This window comes from Anser cygnoides, chromosome 4, assembly GCF_040182565.1.
Source record: "Anser cygnoides isolate HZ-2024a breed goose chromosome 4, Taihu_goose_T2T_genome, whole genome shotgun sequence".
In the NCBI taxonomy this organism is placed as follows: domain Eukaryota; kingdom Metazoa; phylum Chordata; class Aves; order Anseriformes; family Anatidae; genus Anser; species Anser cygnoides.
The window spans coordinates 1,754,870-1,772,212 of NC_089876.1; the positions used below are offsets into that span (position 1 = coordinate 1,754,870).

General features: G+C 51.1%; 1 protein-coding gene across 3 annotated transcripts in view; it reads right to left on the minus strand.

Annotated features, from left to right (window-relative positions):
* Positions 1-17,343, minus strand: part of SFXN5 (sideroflexin 5) — a 96,112-nt gene that overhangs the window by 8,286 nt on the left and 70,483 nt on the right. For all 3 annotated transcript variants that reach the window (XM_066997048.1, XM_048081560.2, XM_066997049.1), the window contains one exon: positions 16,137-16,254. In XM_066997048.1, the coding sequence (XP_066853149.1) occupies positions 16,137-16,254 (118 nt within the window). The remainder of the gene's footprint in view (positions 1-16,136; positions 16,255-17,343) is intronic.

A 17,343-nucleotide genomic window follows, 5' to 3' on the forward strand; every position in this document is an offset into this window, starting at 1 on the left:
CGGCCGCCGCAGAGGGTGCTCTGAGGAACGGGTTCCGCACTACGCGATGGGACCTGTCCCACCCCACACGGGGTGACTGTGTCCTTCCAAACTGAGCACCCACCATGGCACCGGGTTTGAGTTGTGCCCATCCTCTTCCTCCCGACGAGGAAGTTCTTCTTGTGCTGGGTCAAAGGAGGGATCCCCTTCCCGGCTCTGGCAGGACAGCACTGAGGTCCCTAACAGAAATAGGACCTGAGCAATGACACCAGGAGAAGACAAGTCCGAGAGGGACACGGGCTCACAAGCTGCATGCAGGAAACCGTGGTGTATAAACCCCACTGCTAAAGGGTGCTGAGAAGGGGCTGGTTTCGGGGAGAAAGACAGGCTTTCGGGATGAAAGCTGCATGAGCACCAGTGCAGTGTTGACCGCTACTATCCTGACATACCAGGGTGGGAGACGCTATGATGAGAGAGCAGGAGAAAGGGAATGGCTGCATCCCCCAGGGGCTACCGAAAGCTTTGTGTAGGAGTGAGGAGATCCTCGCTGAGGACAAGGCCAAGGTGCCAACAGAAGAGTGGCACGGGAAGGGGCCGCTGCTAGCTGCAGAGCATCGCAGCACCCGGGAGCTCCTCTAGCAGATAACCAAGAACAAAAAAGGTGTCCCCTGACCTCCAGGCCCTTCCAAGCGACTGTTTATAAACCAGCGTCACCCAGGTAGCGCAGGCGGTACGGCAGCGCTGGCGTTTTGGTGGCACCCCTGACCTGGTGAAACCCATCCCCGCCGGGGGAACAAAGCCGCCGGGAAGGGAATCGCCTCTCGCGGCGCCCGCCGCGCGTGATTCCTCTCCCCCCCCCCCCCTCCGTCTCTGCCTTGCAGTGGGAGCCTCTCTCCTCTCATCAGCACAGACAAGGCTAATTGGGGTGATAAAGAACTGGCTCCGAGTGCTGGCGTGGGCTGGAGGAACAAATGGTGCGGTGGTCACAGCTGGTGCTGCGGAGACAGCGAGGGAGCGAGCGCGAGGCAGGCTCCCGGCGCCCGAAGTTCCCTCAGCCCATGCTGGATGCGGGGCTGCGAGGTGGGGGGCTGTGTGTGTTTTGCATTCGCTGCTGACACGGGTGTAACGTACATGCGCGGCCGGTGAGGCAGAAGCAGGCAGAAAGCAGATGCTTTTTGTTTGGGGTTGATACTCATTTCTATCCCAGCTCGGGAAAAGGTGTAGAAAGGAATGTGCTCCGACGAGCGCAGGGAGAGAGATAGGTCTAGGCGCTCTGCCAGGGATCCTGCGACGATATGGAAGGCAGCTAGGGGAGACAGGAGCAGATGGATTTGGCATACAGCTCATCACTCAGCCAAAAAGGGGGGGGGGGGAAAGAGAGAAGAGAAGGAAAGAAAGCAGCCAATTTTGGTAGGGGGAGGGTCATGCGGCCTGACGGATGCTGCACCGCGAGGAGGGGGAAGGGAGGACCAGCCTGGTCACCGCATCTCCTGCTGCCTCCGCGGGGCCGCCGCCGAGGCCTGGTGGTGCTTTGCAGGCCGAGGGGCTCTGCGGGCCCTGCCAGCCGCCCTCTGCCACCTCCTCCCGGGCCACCAGGCAGCAGGGCAGTGGCTGAGGTGACGCCAGGCATGGGATTTTGTAAATGAAGGCACCAAGCGGCCGCTGCTTGGTGGTGCTGGGCCCAGCGCGCCGCCCGAGAGAGCCTGGGGCACGGCCAGCACCGCTCGCAGGCTCTGCTCCGTCTGAAGACATGGGGAAAAACGAGGTGAGCTGCACTACGGCCACCAGACACCTCTGCTTGCAGCTCAGTGCAACCACGGTGTGAAACCACCGAGCTCCTTCGTGGCGCCTCACGGCAAGCCACCGCCGCCACACGGCCACCTAGCCGGGAGGCAGAACCTCATCGAGCTGGCTTAATGTGCTTCCTCGGGGTCAAAACCAGCCTGACTGGGGTTTTGAGGTTTTGTTCCCGCAGTAAAATTGCCTAAATGTTGTTCTTTCAGATATTTCAGACCTTCTTTTCTTCTTTTAATTGACAGTAGCTGAAGGAACGCTACTAGGACCAAAATCACAAATCTCTCCTGGAACCTGTGCTTAATTTTACAAGGCTTTCCAAAATTAAAAAATGTATAAAGAATAAGTTAAAGACCGCAAGGTTTTTCCTTAAAAATAAACTCTTTCCGAAACTTTTCCCAGCTGTCAAACAATAAAGCGCCTCACATGGACCCACTTGCTAAGGATAAAGTTGAGGAAACCAGCTAAGGAGCACCACTTGGAAATGCCACAGACCTACCGTCAACCCAAGGTGACCTGACAGGTGAGAGATTTGGGAAATGATCCATCTCACCCCAAAACCCGCTGGTTAAATCAGAGATGTTTTTCAGAAGATATCCAGGCCAGCTTCAAGGTCTCGGCATCCTGCTTCAGCCAGCCTCCTGCTTTGCATTTGCCTAAACTCTCACTTCCAGCGTGGCATTTATCGATCTGCTGCACCAAGGAGCTCTCCCCTGCCAGAAGTTTTGACCCCGTTAAAGTCTTCAAAGATCATCAAATCGCCTCTTTGTTAAGTCCTTCTCCTTTATTTAAATTTATTGTTTGCAATACCGATGCTAAAGCTCTTCCTGAGCACTTTAAAGCTTTCCTAGCTGGACACACTGGTTGCCTCGTGACTGATGTGCACAGTAATAAATAACTGTGTCAGTAACCGAGACTCAGTTTGCTGGCTAAGTCACAATCCAGGGGAAAAGGATTTTCAGGCAAACATTTTTGTTAGGTTTCCCCTGAAATTAATAATACAAATTAAACGGAGTTGACTAGAAAATGTCTCTTCATTTTTTTTTTTCTCTCAAGTCTTTTAGGCTCCCCTCTTTTAAAGAAACGTTCACGGCTTTCAGAAGAAAAAAAAAATTCATCTCTAGTCAAAATGTTTTCCTTGAAAGCACGGAAACAAGCTATTCGGCTCCCTTTGCACCCCTGATGCTGGCTGGGCTACCAAGGAAATTGCAGCAGAGCCCGGACAGACACAGCTGGGGTCAGCAGTCGGGTGCCCCACGGGGCTGTCCCTGGCCACAGCGTGTCCAGATACGGCCGCACCTCGGTGCAGGAGCCCGGCCATGGGTTCGACGCCATCCCCATCCCCATCCCAGCTGAGAGCTGATGCAGGGGTTGCAGGGCTGGGTCCCCAAAAGGCAGGGATCAAAGGGAGCTGCGCCGCTGCCGGTGTGGAGAACCGAGTGATTCCCCGGTGAGGGTTTAGAGCCTCCCTTCTTGCCATCCCGGCTTTGATCGCCTCCTTTCGGCTGACACCTCGAGGCACTGACATCCCCCGAGAGCTCGCAAAGCTCCGCAGCCACCGACCCATGCAAGGAGCCACGGGTGGGCTTCTTCAGGCTGGGCTGCCCCGGGAGGAAGCATCCAGCTCCAGGACGCTCGCGTCTCGCTGGCTCCGAGTCCCTGGGTCAGGGCAGGGGAGACACCACCAGAAGATGCTTTGGGAAGGTGGGGGCTCTGGGAAGGTGGCGGCCTTGGGAGGAGAAGCCAACGAGGGCCAGGAGGTGCTGCACAAGCAAATAGAGTAAGCCTCTCTGGAGCCCTGAACCTGTCTATTTAGGAAAAAAAATGAACATTTGTGATGTACTCCTGTAACCACCAGCGTCAGTGTGGGCTTGCTGCTTCTGAAGAAGTCAGGCACAGCCTCAACCCAGGCATCAGAGTAGCCTCGGGCTGTAAAAACAAGTGAATGACTGCAAATACCACTCAGTGACTGTAACTACAACTAAACCATTGTAAATACAACTCAACAACTGTAAATACAGCTCAACGACTGCAAATACAACTCAACTGCACTCAGGTCGAGCAGGTTCGGTCTCTGCCCACCAAAGTTTTCCTCTGTTACTGGCATGCTTTGTAAAACCGAGTCAGCAGCAGACAAAGCTGAAAAAAGTAGACAAGCAGCTCGGGAGAGCATTTGATTTGCACCACCCTGTCACTGCCATGTAGGTGGATTCACACATACATATGTAAAGTTAGGAACAATGAGACAAGCCATGTAACTTGCAAGGCTTTATTGTTGGGCTGCAAATCTGGAGCCCCCGAGCTGTGCCTAGCAGATGGGCACCGTCAGCTCCCCGCGATGTAGAGCTTTGTGGTGGAGCTCCCATCAGAGACTGCATCCAGAGCCCTGTTTGCAAACAGTGTGTTTTTAGGGATGTGTCATGGCTCTGCGGTAAACCAGGCTTACACTGACGTGCAGGGTGGAAATGAAAGGACCCGTGGCCACTCCGGAGCTAACACGAACTCCCCTGACTGTCCATGGGAAGGCAACCATTCAGTTCTGGCTCCAAAACCCACCTGAGAAGCGAGGAACAGAGGTGCTGCAGCCTCTGCTCCTGCCCCTGCACCATCGGCAGCTGCCAGGCCACCAGCATCTTCCCAGCTCACGGCGGCGCATTTACACCAGCAGTGCATGTTGGTGCTGCCCGCAAACCTCTTGCCGAACCTGGAACAGGCATTAAGAAGTGCCGTTGCTTGGGATTAATTTTATCTCTCTTTTCTTTACCCTCCTTGAAACAATAAGGAGGAGGAAAACTGGAGTATTTGGCTGCGCTGGCTCTTGAGGGCTATCCATTTCAGAAAGTTTCTCTGGTTTCTGTCAGGGATGCTGTGACCACCAGCAGCCAAACCCTGCTGCCTGTAGGGCAAGGCAGAGAACAGAGGCTCTTTTCAGACCCGACTGGAAAGGGTCGGAATGTGGCCACACGCGTACCCTGCTACGACATCTGTTAGATATAAAGTATGTCAGTGCCGGTGCCGGTGCCACAAGCTCTTCACACTCTATCACATCTGCTGACACCTCTGCACCGTCCCCTGAACACGTCACTGCTTTTAGCAGAGCACGAAACGCAAAGTGTCAGCGGCACCTTGGGTGCCATCAGGTTTCTGCACCGCAACGAGCAGGAATATTCCTCATGCTCAACAGCTGTTTGGATAGAGACGTGCAATTGCTTCTGAGACAGCTACGAGGCTTCGGATGTTACCGCCCTCACCTTAAATGGGAACAACTGACCCTGCCCCGAAGCAGAACAGGGGAGTTTGCAGGATTTATGGGTCAGTTATGGGATAACACCTTTATCACGGGGGGAGTTTTTACCTTCAGCCCTGCGGATCTGCGAGCGCGCAGCTGCCTATGCATGGAGTTGCAAATTAGTGCATCACAGCTTCTCGAAAGAAAAATAATCTGCATCGCTTCTCCATTAAAAAAAACAGCAGAGTAATCGGAAGGGAAAGAAGGAAAACGTGGCATTTTAGGCTCCTGCCCATCGGGGCTGGAGCAGAGCACCGCTCCCGCGGGGCGACGAGCTCCCCGTGCCCAGCGGCACACGTCTACCGGTGCTGCAGGAATGACCGACGGTAACAAGTCAGCAGGTGGGACGAAATACATGGCAGCAGGCACCTAAGGCAGCTTCAGTGCTGGGCATGCCCCTGCCTGTAGCTCGGCGGTCCAGCAGGTCCCTTCACTCCCGAGCTCCGTCCCGCAGCCAGGTCAGCGGCAAGGCACCGGCTGCAGCCTTCCAGGTCCCCGTGGGAAGCCTTCTGGTGTCTCAGGGTGACACCGGTGTTGAGCAGGCTGCTGAGATGAAGAAAAACCTCTCGCAGGAGCTGGGCCCACGGCCAGCACTGGGCTCACACTGCCCCAAGACCCAGTCCCCTGAATGACCCCACCTCCAAGTCCCTGCAAAATTGGGGTTTTTTTTGGTCTTCTGGGGAAGGAGAGTGCTGCCTACCGCACCAGAAACCCCAAGTATTAAAACAAACAAAGGTTTCGAAACCATCAAGCTTTAAGTAGCAAGACCAAATAACAGTTCTTTCTGAGCTGGAGAGAGAAGCCAAGACAAAGGCACGATGCATCTTCCATACAGTGAAGAACCACGTAAAAGGGCTTCGCAGGAACTAAGATGCCTCTAGTCCTTTCTGATGGAGATCTCTTCATGTGTAAGATAAACGCTCACGAGGTAAACTCTCTACAGGAATTTCTGCAGGAGCTGCTCCCAAGGTGGGTCCCGGAGGCTGGTACCACAGCAGCAGCACGGGTTCTGCCCACGGGTCGGCTGTCCATGGGGTAAGGAGAGGCCACCCCCCCAGGAGAGGCCGTCCTCCCCAGACTGGCTCTGTAGGGCATTCAGTCTACACCAGTAAAGCAAAAGAAACTTCCTCCTGGCCCAGGGAAGAAGCTTCACCTTACAGGACACAGACTTTGATGGGGAACGTTCAAGGCAACTGATGAACCCAAGAGTCATCAGCCCGTCTAAAAAAAAATCTGGAGAATGCCCCAAACTGCCGAGTTTAGGGCGAGCTCAAGTCACTGCGCCTTGCCAGAACGGAAGGTCTTTCTAAAGAGAATTAGAGTTGTCTCCCCTCTTCTGGAAGAAACAAAATCCTGCTTTTGGATGTGGGCATGATAAATGTGGCAAGTTTCCTTTTGATGAAAAGGAGCAACTCAGTCCCTCCTCGTCATTGTCCCTCAAGCACTTCTGTCGAGGAAGAGACCATTTGCTGCCGCTCGCTGACAACGCCAAGCCCTGCGATTCCCTAGCTATCAAAAAGGACCACGGTGGGTACTGCAGGATTCAGGGAGGGCCTTGCTGCTTTAAAGAAGCCAAGCAAGTTCCTCGGGACCCCAAGCCTTCGACGCATTTCCTTCCCTTGAAGGACCAACGGCCCCAATTAGAAACAGGCTGTTAGATCCGAATGATTTAAAAAGCAATTACAGATAATTATATATACGGGGGAAATGTGATTAATAGCTCGTTCTCTGCAGTAACCGAGCATGCTTACAGCAGGCAAGTCTGGACAACCGGCTGCCTTCCTTCGCTCGTGTCCTTGATGTCTCACTTGGAGTAATCTGAGGTACGGCTGCTTCAGAGGAGCTAAAACAAGTGTCTGAGGGCACGCAGGAAGCTGCGAGACAGGGATAAGGCAGGCAACAGCCAAGGAAGAGCCGGGGATGAACCCGGCTGCACCAAATACAGAAGCTGCTGGTGAACAAGAAAGGGGAACAGATTATCGGGGTGGGCTGGCGGAAAGAAAGGAAAGGTCTCGGCTTTCAGGCCGAGAGGAATACAAGCAAAACCAAAGCCCTGTGGGAGCTGGGACAATTGTACGGGGCAGGAGGAAAGCGGGATGAGATTGGACGGGATGATCTTGTAGGTCCTTTCCAAGCTCGTGCTTCTAGGACTGCCACCTCCGCGCGCTGCCCTGCGACCAGGGCAGGAACCCCGGGGAAGTGCTTCGCAGGAGGCGCTCTGTTTACAGTAGGTGCTGCTGAAAGGTGTCCCGAAGAAAGACAGCAATTAACAGGCCTGGAGAAAAAAAAATGGCTTCTTTCCACAAAGAGCCTTTTAAGTGTGTTTTTCGAGCCACTTTAAGGGTTAATGTTTAGCTGTTTATCCGGAGTTGTCGGATGTCAGCTCTTTCTTTTGACTCCTAATGGCTTATAGCCATCAGGAGGTGAAGACTCCTCAAAAGAGATGGTGTCAGGAATGTTTTTTTATGCCCACTAGCACCCACACACCTGCAGGAGCCTGTGCTTGCAGGATAGATAGTTTACATACTTGAACCTGTATCCCAGGGACAGAGATATAAACATGAAACCAGATCCCATCCGACGGGGCCGTTGAAGCCCCTGGGCAGTACAAAGGGGTCCTTTCTCCCACACCCACCTCCAGTGACCACAAATAACAGCTCAGCTGGAGCCGTCTCTCCCCGCTAAGAATAAGCTCTGCTGGTCCAGGTTACGATTTTAGGGCTGGCCCCCGACAGGTCTGCAGCGCCTTTAGCTCCAAACGTTGGTCGTGAAACAAAGGGCCGCTCTCGGGAGCGGGCTCCAGGAATCAGCCCCGTCACAAATCAAAGCCCCTCGGACAAGGGAACGGGAGAACAAAGACACCGGCCCCCGATCAATCAGGGCGCTGCTCACTCGTGACCTTCCCCAGGTGAGAGATGTCACTGAGCCTAATAATTACACCGCAAGGTGCAAACAGGCCGAGCAGTTGTAAATCTCACCACCGCGACGTTTCCTACGGGCGTTCAAAGGCAGCTGGTGGGGCTGATGCCCCTGGAGACCGGATCCTTCCTCTTCCTGCGCTCTTCCCAAAGCTTCAGCCCCGCTCAGACCAAATCTTCCCTCTTCCTCCTGCTAAACCGAGGCAGCAGCACGGGTGCAGGCAGGGATGAGGGGGATAAGGGCTGCGGCGCAGGTGTGCGCCTGGAAGCGCTGCTGCAGCCAGCCAGACAAGTGCAGAAGGAAACCACCACACCGCGTGTCTCCCCCCTGCTACAGTCCCCAAAAATAAAATAATAAAGAAAGCAGCATCAGACAGAAGAGATGGGGAGTTATAGTAATGAGAAGTTATCCTCGGGCACCCTGCTCTCGGTGTCCCTGCTTGAGCAGGGCGCTGGACCAGGTGGACGAGGTCCCTCCCAACCTCAGCCACGATTCTGCGAATTTGGGGCTTTTTGCTGGGAGTTGGGAGCAGGGGGCACAGGAAAAGGATGTCATGGTCGTGGAATCTGGGCTTCCTTGGGTTTGTTTGTTTGTAGAAGCGCGGATGATGGCTCAGCAGCTCCGGCTAAAGCACGGCTGGGAGGGGAGGACAACTAACCTTGAAGCCTCCAAGTATTTAGGAACACCTTCAGTGTGAGACATGCTCAAGAACAGGGTTTAAGGCACGTTTAAGGCTGTGTCCTTCCAGCCTGCCTGTGTGACCTGAGCTCCCCCAGAAGCCCTGCTGCCACTCTGACTCGGGAATTTACACCATGGAGGCTGGGTCAGACCCTGCAAGCTAAAATAAACACAGCAAAAGCTCCGGGCTTCTTTCTTTGTGTGTCACACCAAAATACTTCCAGCCATGCACAGATCCCTCCGTGCTCGCAGTCTCCTGGGCGGCAGCCTTCCTGAGCAGCACAATTAGAAGGAAACCTGAGGTTGTTGAGGGATCCTGCAGCACAGCAGACGAGCTACTGGGGTATTTTTGTTCCCCGTTGCTTTTACAGGAGACATGTTCTGCAGATGCCAGGCTGGAGCTGCAAAGGGAAAGCCAAAGGGTATGGCAAAGGGAGAAGCAGTGTGGGAAGTCTGGCTCCTCGGGAAGCACACGCTGGGTCTGTAAACCCTGCCTGACAGCTGGGGTGGGTGAAGAAAGCCTAAACACGAGGAGGGCGAAGCTGGGAGCACATCGCCTTCTCCTGTGCTCGACGCTCTCAATGAGAGAGGGCTCGGGGCAGCAGAGAAGGGATGCAGACGTCAGACAAGCAAATGGTAAAAGTGCTCCTGTTCCAAGTCAAGGGATATTGAAACTTTCCAAAAAACCGGCTGTTTAGCCTCGAGTTCACTTTTAGTGCTCACCCCTCAGGCCAGTGGCTGCTTTTCCTGCTCAGCAGATTGCAGACATCGCACGTCGCCTCCTTGGGGTGCACGGGCGAGGACTTCTGCGGTGCTGTGTCACTAAGGTCCCAGCTCTGCACCAGCTACTGAGACGAGGGCTGAACTCACGGCAGAACTGAGTGTGGGGAACTGGTCCCACAGTGCTTCACGCTGCTCTGGTGAAGACTCATGGTCACGGCTGTGGTTTGGTTTGGGGCAGGGAACAACTTGTCACAGAACGAGCTGGTGACAATCACTTCCACCTCCAGACTTCAGGTCCATGCCCACGCTGACAGCGAGGGCAGGCTGCCCCAGAGGCACAGGAGGACAGATGTGCTCCTTGCTTTGTGTACACCAGTCTCTGACTATTAAAGCAAAGGCTGGAGAGATCTTTGCTTTCCACTGCTCAGCTGAGGCACGGTCCCGTCGTGCTACGGGAAGACATGGCTCTTCCGTAATGCAACATTAAGGCTATGGTCCTGTAATTCTAAAAACCAGCTCAGATAAGCCCCATGAGTCACAAATCAAAATAAACTAGAGGTCCCGGACTAAAACTAACGCACCACAGCTCCCTGAATACTTGCAAACGGTCTCTGACCACGGGACACGCAGGGCTACAGCAGCACAGACCAACAGGAACCAGAGCACATTCTCCCTGGTAGAGCCCAGCTTCCACCCGTATGGCTGATCTCTTCCCCCAGAGAGGGAGGATTTATTGCTGCTCATCAGGAGCAGTCCGTAGGAACACTACCCCCAGCATCAGCTGGGAGGCCAAAACAGACCCAAGAGGATGCAGCCAGCCAACCAGGCTGGCCACCATGGGCCACTGTATACCTTATACACCTGGAAACCCTGCCGGGTTTATGAGTATAAACCTGCTTTATGACTTCTGTAGGCTGTTATTTCTTTGAAAAGACAAGCTAGCAACTTACAACGGGCACTAATGGGCTCCAGCAATCACCTCCACGTTTATAGCTCCCATGGAAAATAAAGATACTCACGTCTGTGCCACTAGCTACTTCGCCGTAATAGGAAGAGCACACAGAGAAACCTCAGAGGAACTTCTGAACGCTTCAGAAGTCAACAGTGGAGCATCATCTGCGTGGCAGCATGGAACCGAAGCCGCAGGGTATGGCTTGAATCCTCTTCAGTCTTTGGCAGACACACAGAGCTGAGCTCCTAGCCTCCTGCCAGTCCTTAAGGACCTCATGGCTTCTTCTCTAAGATCAACCTTCGTTTCCTCCAAGAGCAACCTCCACCCGAGGGCAGGCTTTGGCCAGCAGCACGCCCAGGCTGCTGGACCCTCAAGGAAGGGTTCCTCAGACCCAAAAGCAAAGAAACCCCACAGAACTTCTCACTTCTCAAACATTTTTTTTCCCCATGGCAGCTGGCAAATCCTTTCCTTTGCTTCTCGTCCAAGTTGGACAAAATTACTGCAGAGAATCCCTCCGGCTCCCCTCCCCCTGCGCAATGCAATCCCAAGGGAGAAATGGTTTCATGGGGACCCCCTGCTGTCTTGCATCTGATTTCCCTCCTAAGTATGGTATAGGGAAGCGTCTCGAGGGCTATGGCTGTGACCTCCATACAGCTCTTTTGTCAAGTGCCATTTCATTAAAAAATCAGCCTTTTAACTGTGGACACATTTCAACCTCACCAAATCTGCTAATTATTGACAGTTGGTGAAGAGGAGATTTCACTTGTTCCTCCTGTTAAACTGCATCTAATTAGTAATTACTGGTTCACTGTCATCTTTACTGCAATAATCCCACTGCACATTGGCTCATTAACCTTTTGCTTTTCTAAAGCAGCCTGCCAACAAGATGAAGGCTAAAACAGATTGGAAAACAATAGCTCAGCCTTGGATTTTAGGCTGTTTATTCCCCTTGTCCTGGAGATCCAAAAGGAAGATTATTTTGAAGAAAAGGCTTTCAGCTGCAACCAGCCTAATTCCAGAAGACGGCTTGTTGTGCCCCAAGCAGCTATCAAAGCCCTTTAAACTTAACCTCTGGTGAGGGCACGTGTATTATACATGCGTACAACCCTTCCTAGTGGAAGGGTTTCTCAGCTCTTGCCTTGGCTCCATTTCTCACCTGGCTTTATCCTTCTTTTAGCAGCATGACCCGACACATGGGCCACGGGATAAGGCAAGCTCCTGTGGGTCTGCAGCCCTCTGGAAGCTCGAGAGCATCCTCTCAGGTGCTGAAAAATGAGCGATCTGGATGAGCAGAGCCCAAAGGGAAGAAAATCGGTGGAGCAACCCCACGGTTATTTCTTTTGCTGCTACACTGAATTTCATTTGCACAAGTCCCATTTTCAGTTTGGAACTGTCACAGCTGTTTCTATTGGCAGTGCATAGCTGAGTAGGAGTTGTCAGTGGGGATGCTGTAGGATAGGCAGCTAGAAAAGAGATTCCCCGGGGGGCATGGGAGGCAGTTCGAGGTTGTGGGCTAAATGCATTAACTACACGTTTCTCCCAAACTTAACAGAAGTGAATTATTTAATGCATATTGATGTATTTGGGTTCTGGAGTTAACACTATGTTGGGATGCAAAGTGTAGTTCTCGGTGTCTGAAGTGTGCTCTATCTCAAGGACCTGTCTTTATGGTTCACACTAAGGTTTTATTTTTATAAGGTGATCTTAAAAAACCATGACACCTAGAAAAACGCTCTAATTCTGGAGCACCATGGCAGGCAGCAAAGGGGATTCCATCTGTACAAACTGAAGGAAGATTTGAGGTCTTGGTTAGACCCAAAAGTAAGTCTGGATGCATTATTTTTCCCAGGGCGTGAAGGCTGCTTAGCTCCACAATTTTCATTTAGCTGATACTTATGTTTCTGTATGCTAGCAGAGCTGAATTTTGATTTCTCTTACGCTACTTCAAAACAGGACTAAGCGAAGCAGCTACATCTGGGGTACTTTGAAGCAGAATCTGACCTGGTTGAGACCAGCCATTTAACTGGGGCATGGATGCCAAGGCACCGTGTAACCAGAACGGGACCCCGCTTGTCCGAGGTTGCTCCCCAGCTGCGAGTGGCAGCAAACCCCCAGGGGCTGCCACTCCAGAAGAAGGTATTTGGCAAGGCAGGGAAGGGACATTTAGTTGACACATGATAAAATGGCTGCATTGATATGGGACACTTATTAAATATATCACAAGGCTTCAATTCTGCTTGAAAACTAACTGTAAGTTTGAAACATGCTCAAAAGCCCCTTTTGCAGAGAGGATCAAAAGCTCCCGTGCTAAAACAAGAGCTTAATAACACATCAGCTTCTGTGTTTGCTCTCTGACTAAAGAAAAAGGACTGTGAATGTGTGATTAAGGGCAGAATTTGGCTCATTTACAATTCCTGTAAGGGTTGCTGCTCAGACCATAATCATATTTTTGGAACAGAACACGCCTATTACATCTTGTCGTTAATAATTTACTCCCTGGGCAGAGCTCATTACAACAGCATCATCTCTGCTGTGTTATGCTCCTGGCTGCTTCACCTGCTGTAGTTACAAGGGAAAGCACATACACACACACGTACACATATACACGTATATACCTACAGAGAGTGAGAGGTCGGTGTTCAAAAACTGTTAACTTAGTTACCTGGTGAACGGATGGACCAGAAACCAAGAAGCCACACTTTCTGAGAAATACTCTCTGCAAGGAAACTCAGATTTCATTTCCAAGACTGTGAATAGAATGGCTCTAGAAAGATTCTTTCAGGTGAATCACTTGCTCTGCTTACCTGAGCATCCCCAAAGCCACTGACCACTGAGGGCGTCTCAATGAGACTGATGAATGGGAGGAACGCCCTTATACACTCACACACATTTATAGTGAATGCAGAACTAACTGGGAGGCCGATCAGCCTGGGCTGCTTTGGAAAACCTGACTCCTTGGTGTCAAGAGATCCGAGGTCCAGCTGTGCGAGCGGAGCTCACGCCAGCTGAGCAAAGACAAGCCCTCAGCGGGCAATGAGCCTCACCACCAGCTGTAATGGTGTCTCTTCATTGACACGGTGCGTGGGCAGGGAGCACGTCATTCTGTTTGATCTACTAATCAGCGCTGATTCATGTTTACACTGCGGATAACATTTCATCTGCTTTTAGAAGGTCATTCTCAAGTGATGCTGTATGGTTTTCAGTATTGACTGATGCCTGCAATTTGTATATCCTCTGAAGGAAGAGAGACCTTAATTTTTCTTGTGGGCTAGAATTCATTCAGCTGTTAGCATCAACACAATTTTACAAGCTGCTGTATCAGATACGACACGTTATAGAGTATCTGTCACCCATAAAGTTCAGACTATAATAGAAAAGGTAGAAAGACCTTGTGAGCTTTATTATTAGATGAGGAAACTAAAACAATGAATATTTTTAGAGCTCAAAGTGTTTACCTCTGAATGCTTCAGATACAGGTCCCAAAACTTTCGTTCCCACTGACCTTAGCTGGCACTTACTATTTCAAAGAATTGCATGTTAAATGTTGCTATGTTGCTTACAAAAAAATACTGAAAATGTACTAAACAATAAGTTTCAAAACAGAATTGGAGGGTCAGATTCCTGTCTGTGTTGAAAGAAAGGTTTGGTTTGGCCAATACTATTAAACATGCGTCATCAGTGAGAAGGGAGAAAACATACAATGACTGCTGATAAAGGTTAGAGATGACACAAAGACTGAGAAAGTGGTAAATAATCAAGAGCCCGAGATCCAGAGGCCTGTAGCTCACATGGCCATCTGTGGAAAGGAAGCCAATGTGCATGGTACTACGGTCAATAACAAAGCTGCCTCTGGAAGCAATGAACGTATGGGACATCTTTTTGGGGGAACGGCGTCAATGCTGCCTTTGGGGTAAATGACATGTTCCTCAAACAGGTGCTAGGCCTGGAAATACTTCTCAGTCTTTCGTAACCGAAACCTCTGAGCAGAACTTGGGATCATGGTAAATAACCGATGGACAAGGAGCTTCGGTTGAGCTCATGCCAAAACGACTAACGTGCTCTGTGGACGTACGAACTCAAGCAGAAGCAGGCAAATCACACTGCCCCTGTAACTGGAACTTATGCAATTCCTTACTGGAATGCCATGTCTGGTTCTCGTGGAAATGCTCCAAAAAGGATGTTGACTAATTAGAAAAAGTTTAAGAAAGAGCCACACGAATCATTAAAGCAGCAGAAAACATGTCTTTTAGCAAGAGACTCCAAGATTCAGATACACTCTGTTTCTGACGCAGAAGATTAAAGGACAGTTTTATCTCAGTCTGTAAACAGCTAGAAGAACAACAGAAAATTGGTAACATGTTTTTCAGTCTTGCAGACAAGTGTACAACAAGATTCCCTGGCTAGAAGTTGTGGATAAACCCATCCAGACTTAAAAAAAAAAAAAAAAGGAAGTAACCAATAGAGACTGTGATAGGGACTGTGATACGTGTTCCTGATCGATTGTTCCATATGAAACAAAAAGAACTTCAGCAAAGCCCTTTGCTTTGTTTGATAGGGGTTTTACCCCTTTGTAAGTGACCCTATCTGCAAATCTACAATTTTATAATCTGCAAATCTACAAGCTCCAAGCACTGAATAGTCAAAATTCATGACTCACAAAAAAATACACCTTCACAGTTTGCTCAGCCAATTTAGGTACAAGTGATTTCATTAGCCCTTCTGCCTGTTTCCTTGGCTAGTTTTCCTCTGTTCGCTTCCCTTACAAAACTCCCATCCTACCTTCTCCTCTTGCATTTTAGTGCCCACAAGATGCAGTATCCATCCAGGGAAGTGCTCTGTATTTTTTCCCCTGAAAACCACCCAGGCTCAGAGTAAATATTATTCCGAAACGCCAAGAATGTAGTGGAGACTGCGAAGTGGGGAGAAGCCTTGCCCCTGAGGTTGTGTCTTCCTGGAGCCAGTCTAGAAGACAAGCAGCCAGGAACCCTCAAAGAAGCTCTGGGAAAGTAGGTCCACACCAGACGTGTATCCCAGTGGCAGCTCTGAGTAATGGGATATATACTCATTTTCACCACGTGAATACCAAGGAAACACCCCTGCCATGGGGACAGCGAGCTGAGCCATGTTCTCCCTGGTGCAGCTCAGCTCTGACTAAGCTCAGGACCACCCACAAGACAGGACAAACCCTGCTGGAGCCACGGGGCAGAAGCCATCAGCCAGAAATAAAAAACATCTCTTGACGTGATCTGACCCCGCCAGACCTCGGTACCACTGGAAGAGACAACCAGTTATGGTCGAGATGCTTCTCTGAGACCAAGCAGGCAGAACATCAGCCTCATACACTTCCCAAAATGCTCCAGCCTGCTTGCCCCACTGTTCCCTGGTGTTTTGATCGCTTCACAGTCCAAACACCCTCCGTACAGGAGAAGCAGATAGCTGTGGTGGGGTACAACAGATGTGATGGAAAGGAGGACCACGCATTGTCCCCCCTTGTCTTTAAAAGGTATGTTTGCTGGGTGGAATGAGGATTCCCCTTGGAAAGTACATCCCGCCACATGATCCAACCACTGGTAGAAGTTGGGGCAAAGCCACGTGCTGTTAATCTGTGGTGTAGCATGTGCTAACAGGAGGGACCAACAAAGCCATCACCTGACCAGTGACTTGTCAAGTGAAAGAGACAGCAACCAACTTCATCACAAAATGAATCGGAGAAACGAGACCGTTATCCAGAGGGCAAAACAAGCCGTGGCGTTGGTAAGCCATTCTGTGACATCCCACTGCAGGGACCAGACAGGTACTGACCTCGGACATCTGCGGGAAGAGGCTGATGGCCAAGGGGAGGGCCAGGCCGAAGGCCGCGAGGCACACAAGGCTTTGCACGGGGAGAATCATCCGGGGACGGGACCTCAGGAGGGATGTCCTGGAAAAGAAAAGCTCTGTTAGACCATTTCACAGACCGGACCCACCAGCCTTCCCCACAACTGGTGCGGGTTCCTCCCGGTGGGTCATCCCAGCTGAGAACACCCACAAAGGATCCTGAGTCCTGCACCGAGCTCCTGCATCTGCTGGGGTTACACGGTCCAAGGCCATTTAAGTGCTCACTTTCCCACATTAAACAGGACCACTTCACGCAGGCTTCCCCCATTTCAAACCGTACCACATGTGAGTAAACCGCACACGGGGTGATCCGGCCACACGCAGGTGCTGCTCGCTTTAAGGCTTCGGAGGCTGTCCGCGAGCAGAAGGAAATTAGGCTCTTGAGAGACACTGGGAACTGTCAGCTGCACCACACAAAAAGGCTTCGTTAATGGGGTAATAAAGTAGTAAACTTGACAACGCCTTAATCTGTGCAAAATGAAACTTCTGCGGAGTGGGTGATAAGGATGCCTTACCACCGGCTGTCCCCAGGGGATATGTTCGAGTTCAAGCCTTGTTAACAGCAAACTTGTGAAGCTACCTGCATGGTCAGGTTCTGATAACGACCCATTAAGTGACTCTTCCAAGGCAATTAACACTGAATGACAGAGACAGCATCTTGCTCGTAGAAGATGCCATTTTAAGTATATTCCAGGATACAGGACCTTGGATGGTTTACGAACGTTAGGGGATAAAATATAATTCTTGAGGGGTTTGTTCGGAAGCTATCTGCACCAAAATGACAGCTGCCATTAACTTTTTTTCTACCAATCCAAAACAAATGGAAATAAGACAAGTAGATGGTGAGTTCTGCCTGAGTATTCAGTAGATGTTAACAACGTAGAGGGGCAGCCAGATTTGCCGCAGGGTCATCAGCTATGGCCTTAGTCCCTTGGTCCCAGAGTCCGTATCTCCTCTGACCATCCCTGAGGATGCTGACGCCTCAGGGCCATCAAACATGGGCAGAAATCTGCTGGTTAATGCCCTTCCACTGGGACGAGAACACAAAATCAAGGCAAACAACCCTTCCCACATCAGGACATGCTGCTAGCCTGGGATACGAGTGTTTGGCACACACACACACATTACCTTG